This window comes from Argentina silus (assembly GCF_951799395.1).
Source record: "Argentina silus genome assembly, chromosome: 4".
Classification (NCBI taxonomy): Eukaryota; Metazoa; Chordata; class Actinopteri; order Argentiniformes; family Argentinidae; genus Argentina; species Argentina silus.
Window position 1 is genome coordinate 25,627,471 of NC_139658.1, and position 4,896 is coordinate 25,632,366.

At 45.6% G+C, this 4,896-nt stretch overlaps 1 protein-coding gene across 1 annotated transcript in view; it reads left to right on the top strand.

Annotated features, from left to right (window-relative positions):
• Positions 1-1,269: 1,269 nt before the first annotated feature.
• grip2b (glutamate receptor interacting protein 2b) overlaps positions 1,270-4,896 on the top strand; it is a gene marked incomplete at both ends in the record, with an annotated part of 41,708 nt that continues 38,081 nt past the window's right edge. Inside the window, 3 exons of the mRNA XM_083668564.1 lie at positions 1,270-1,299; positions 1,888-2,361; positions 2,403-2,630. Of these exons, the coding sequence (XP_083524690.1) occupies positions 1,270-1,299; positions 1,888-2,361; positions 2,403-2,630 (732 nt within the window). The remainder of the gene's footprint in view (positions 1,300-1,887; positions 2,362-2,402; positions 2,631-4,896) is intronic.

Consider the following 4,896-nt stretch of genomic DNA (forward strand, 5'->3'; position numbering starts at 1 on the left):
CCTCCTGACGACGACCATATAAGGTAAAAACCCAGTGATGTAAGCCTATGGACAGATAGAAAGTGTTCACAGTGAGTGTTCTCTCTGGCAACATTTGAGAAGGTCGAATAAACAAAAATAGCAGTCCTCACGTAAGACTATATATAATATCATGATTGTAGAAACAAAATGATGAGCAATTGTAGTATAGTACACATTGTTCCAACACCGACTGTATCACATCAGGAATAGAAAACTAAGGTGTTATTTTCACCAGGCTTGTCTTGAGTGTTTGGTGTAGAGAATAGCTAATCCATTGTGGGATGTATAGGCCCAGCTGCTTCCCCTGTTGCTGTACAGCGTCTGACAACGCAGGTCTTTGATATCAAACAGCTTGAGGCGTTCTGCGTGCCTCTCTCATGTGGCTGAGAGTGAAGGTGTAGGCCTGCTGTTCTGCTGAGCGGTATGTATAGCGTAGCTTCGCTACAGATTAAACCTTCCAGAAGTCATTCCAGCATGTATGATTCACATAAACATGAAGCTTCTCCTGACTCTCCACCATCACCACTTCCTCTACGTTTGGTTTAGTCAAATGCTGAAGTCGATACATTCCAGCACAGAGCTGAGTGTGTGGGCTGTTTCTCGGGTGGGCTGTTTCTCTGGTGGGCTGTTTCCCTGGTGGGCTGTTTCCCTGGTGGGCTGTTTCTCTGGTGGGCTGTTTCTTGAGTTGTCTGTATAGTACGTTACACAGCTCAAATTAACTCATCATACTTATCTTTTTAAAGTGTTTTTGAGTACTGAGAACAGCGCAATACAAAATAAATGTGTTAGTATTATTATTATTATTATTATTATTATTATTATTATTATTATTATTATTATGAGGTCTATTAGATGTAAAGCTTTGCCACACTGTATGAGTGAACACAGTAGTTATGCAGTTGTAATGACATGATGAATATTTTATGCCTAAAACAAATTCATGCATATTGAATGATGCTAATATCCCCCATATTGAGTATGGTCTTTGTGTGTAGCGCCAAAGCACAGCAGGCTACAGAGCCATTCAGTCAATTATGAACGGGAGCATAACTATGTCCACATTAAAGGACTACTATTGTGAATTGTTAATTTTATTGGAGTTGAAAATATGTTTCCCTTTTGGCAAGAAAGCTGATTGTGTGACCTTGTATGCGTTTATCAAAGCAAATGCTTTACAGCCGTTGAACATTGTATGTTTACTACACCTATTAGTTTTTAATGGTTTTATTGTTGTAATATTGTCTCACGATGCAAGCCCTGGGCAACGTGTGGAGTCGAGTAACCAAGGATGAGGAACACAGCTTTCTCTTTCTTTGAACCTATTCTTCTGTGTCCCGTTCCTTTCTCTCATTCTCACAACCATCCTTTCTCTTTCAGGGGAGGCTGGTGGAGGTAGAAATCAGAGGACAGGCTCATTGTAGAACCCCCAGATCAGAGGGTCCTGTGGGAGTGAGGGTCCCGTTTATCAGAACCAGAGTCAGACAGGTAGATCAGGTAGAACACAGGAGGGACCCTAACCCTAACCCTAACCTAACCCTAACCCTAACCCTAACCTAACCCTAACCCTAACCCTAGACCTAACCCTAACCCTAGACCTAACCCTAACCTAACCCTAACACAGACCAGGCTCTGGGATGAGCTTCTAGAGGAGTGAAGAGCGCATGACAAGACTCCTAAATCAATATCAAACGGCTGGTGGAGGCGCAGCCTTTCAATGTTTCATGAATCTGTCTGCAGTCCTGTACCTACCCAGAACCTGTCCTCTGTACCTACCCAGAACCTGTCCTCTGAGTCTGTACCAACCCAGAACCTGTCCTCTGAGTCTGTACCCCTGTAAACCTGTCCTCTGAGTCTGTACCTACCCAGAACCTGTCCTCTGAGTCTGTACCAACCCAGAACCTGTCGTCTGAGTCTGTACCTACCCAGAACCTGTCCTCTGAGTCTGTACCTACCCAGAACCTGTCCTCTGAGTCTGTACCTACCCAGAACCTGTCCTCTGAGTCTGTACCAACCCAGAACCTGTCCTCTGAGTCTGTACCTACCAAGAACCTGTCCTCTGAGTCTGTACCTACCCAGAACCTGTCCTCTGTACCTACCCAGAACCTGTCCTCTGAGTCTGTACCTACCAAGAACCTGTCCTCTGAGTCTGTACCTACCCAGAACCTGTCCTCTGTACCTACCCAGAACCTGTCCTCTGTACCTACCCAGAACCTGTCCTCTGTACCTACCCAGAACCTGTCCTCTGAGTCTGTACCAACCCAGAACCTGTCCTCTGAGTCTGTACCTACCCAGAACCTGTCCTCTGAGTCTGTACCTACCCAGAACCTGTCCTCTGAGTCTGTACCCCTGTAAACCTGTCCTCTGAGTCTGTACCTACCCAGAACCTGTCCTCTGAGTCTGTACCAACCCAGAACCTGTCCTCTGAGTCTGTACCAACCCAGAACCTGTCCTCTGAGTCTGTACCAACCCAGACCCTGTCCCCTGAGTCTGTTCCTACCCAGAACCTGTCCTCTGACTCTGTACCAACCCAGAACCTGTCCTCTGACTCTGTACCAACCCAGAACCTGTCCTCTGAGTCTGTACCTACCCAGAACCTGTCCTCTGAGTCTGTACCCCTGCAAAGCTGCCAAACTGAAAACGTTGTCTCATCGGTGTGCTTAAATTCAATACAACACTACATCTATAATGAAATATCTCACATTGACTCATTATTCATCTGCAATGTTACCTTGTGATTATTGCATCAAATGCCTTCACTCTTAGCTGTGCTGCTCTCAGCAAATACCAGGAAATTGCTGTTATTTTTTTTTATCCTGGCAAATTCAGTTTACCCTAGGAACATGCTTAGTCATCTTTAGCATTAAACAGTACCTGTCACAGTCAATGTCAAAGGCTGTCTGGTACATTGGGAGGCTGCGTAGAGCACAGATGCTTTCATCCCTCGGAGACTCCAGGTCTGTTTTCAGCTGATGGGAAGCGGACGCAGGTTCGAACGCAGCGCAGGCATGTTGGAGATTTGTGTCGATGAAATGACCTCATCTCTGGGGCGCTGTCTCGCAGGAGCAGCGGTAAACAGAGGCGTGTTCATGACCATGAGCAGCTTAGGGTTAGGGTTAGGGTTAGGGTTAGGGTTAAGCCATCAGGTGCGCTGAAAAATCTGGCTGTGGAAATAGCACTGATGACACACCCCGACACCCCCCCCTAACGCCACCGCCAGCGCCACTAACAGCACCCACGTTTACTCTGAGACTGTTTTTTACTCCGTTATAACACAGCCCAAGTTCTGTTAGCTCTTTTATGACAACCTTGAATTCCATACTTGACGTTATACGGTATACAGGATGGTACATTATGGCTTTGTTTACTCTTTCAAAGTAAACAACAACACAAGTCACAGGTATGGTAATGAGGAGGGAGAGAGTTATGATATGTGCTTCTGTTTGTTTGTTATTTGGTTGTGATTTGTTTGTTTGTTTGTTTGTTTGTAGGGGCGAATCAGTGGAGGCTGGTGGAGGTAGAAATCAGAGGACATGCTCATTGCTTGATACCATTCCTGAGTCCATTCCATGCATTACAATGAGCCCCTGGTCCTCTCCCTAACCCTGACCCTAACCCTAACCTTAACCTTAACCTTAACCTTAACCCTAACCCTAACCCCAACCATGACCTTAACCTTAACCTTAACCTTAACCCTAACCCTAACCCTAACCCTAACCATGACCCTGACACTAACCTTAACCTTAACCCTAACCCTAACCCTAACCCTAACCCTAACCTTAACGTTAACTTCAACCTTAACCCTAACCCTAACCCTACCCCTAACCTTGACCTTAACCTTAACCTTAACCCTAACTCTAACCCGAACCATGACACTAGCCTTAACCTTAACCCTAACCTTAACCCTGACCCTTACCATAACCCTTACTCTAACCATAATCCTAACCTTAACCACATTTTAACCAATTGGGAAATTCAGCATCAGTTTGCTGGTGGACCGGGTCCTCCTACTTCTTCCCTACCCATAGACTCTGATTCAGAGAGTCAGTTCTTCTGAGTCAGGGAGTTAGTTCTTCCCTACCCATAGACTCTGATTCAGAGAGTCAATTCTTCTGAGTAAGAGAGTTAGTTCTTCCCTACCCATAGAGTCTGATTCAGAGAGTCAATTCTTCTGAGTCAGAGAGTTAGTTCTTCCCTACCCATAGAGTCTGATTCAGAGAGTCAGTTCTTCTGAGTAAGAGAGTTAGTTCTTCCCTACCCATAGAGTCTGATTCAGAGAGTCAGTTCTTCTGAGTCAGAGAGTTAGTTCTTCCCTACCCATAGAGTCTGATTCAGAGAGTCAATTCTTCTGAGTCAGAGAGTTAGTTCTTCCCTACCCATAGAGTCTGAGTCAGAGTGTTCAGCAGTGCAGTCTGACTGCCCTCTACTGATTGAGGACTGACATAGAATATTTATCACCATTTCATTTTCAGCGCCTGCTGTACATGTCCCATTTATTTAATGAGATTTGGTTTCATGTTCAGTTATGATCAACAGTAATTTGTGTACAGTAAACCGCCTCAGTTCTTCAGTGGGGGGAGGTGTTCTGAAAGAGCTGTTGTGATGCTTTAATGAGCTTGTGTAAACGTGTGCATAATCAGGAATCATACAGTAGCATTTCTCATCCTCTCACCATCTGGCTGGAACTGGATCCAGACGTTACAGGACAACGTTCCACCACCGCACCTGTTCAGGGACGCCTCCATGTGGGTCTGTGATGTACTGTAGGCTAGGCTGTAGTCTCACTAAGGCAGGCTCTGGGTTCTGGGTTCAGAGGTTAGCGATGCTGCAAGAAAGGCTGGTAGAGGCTGTGTCAGGGAGGCTGCTGCAGGCTGACAT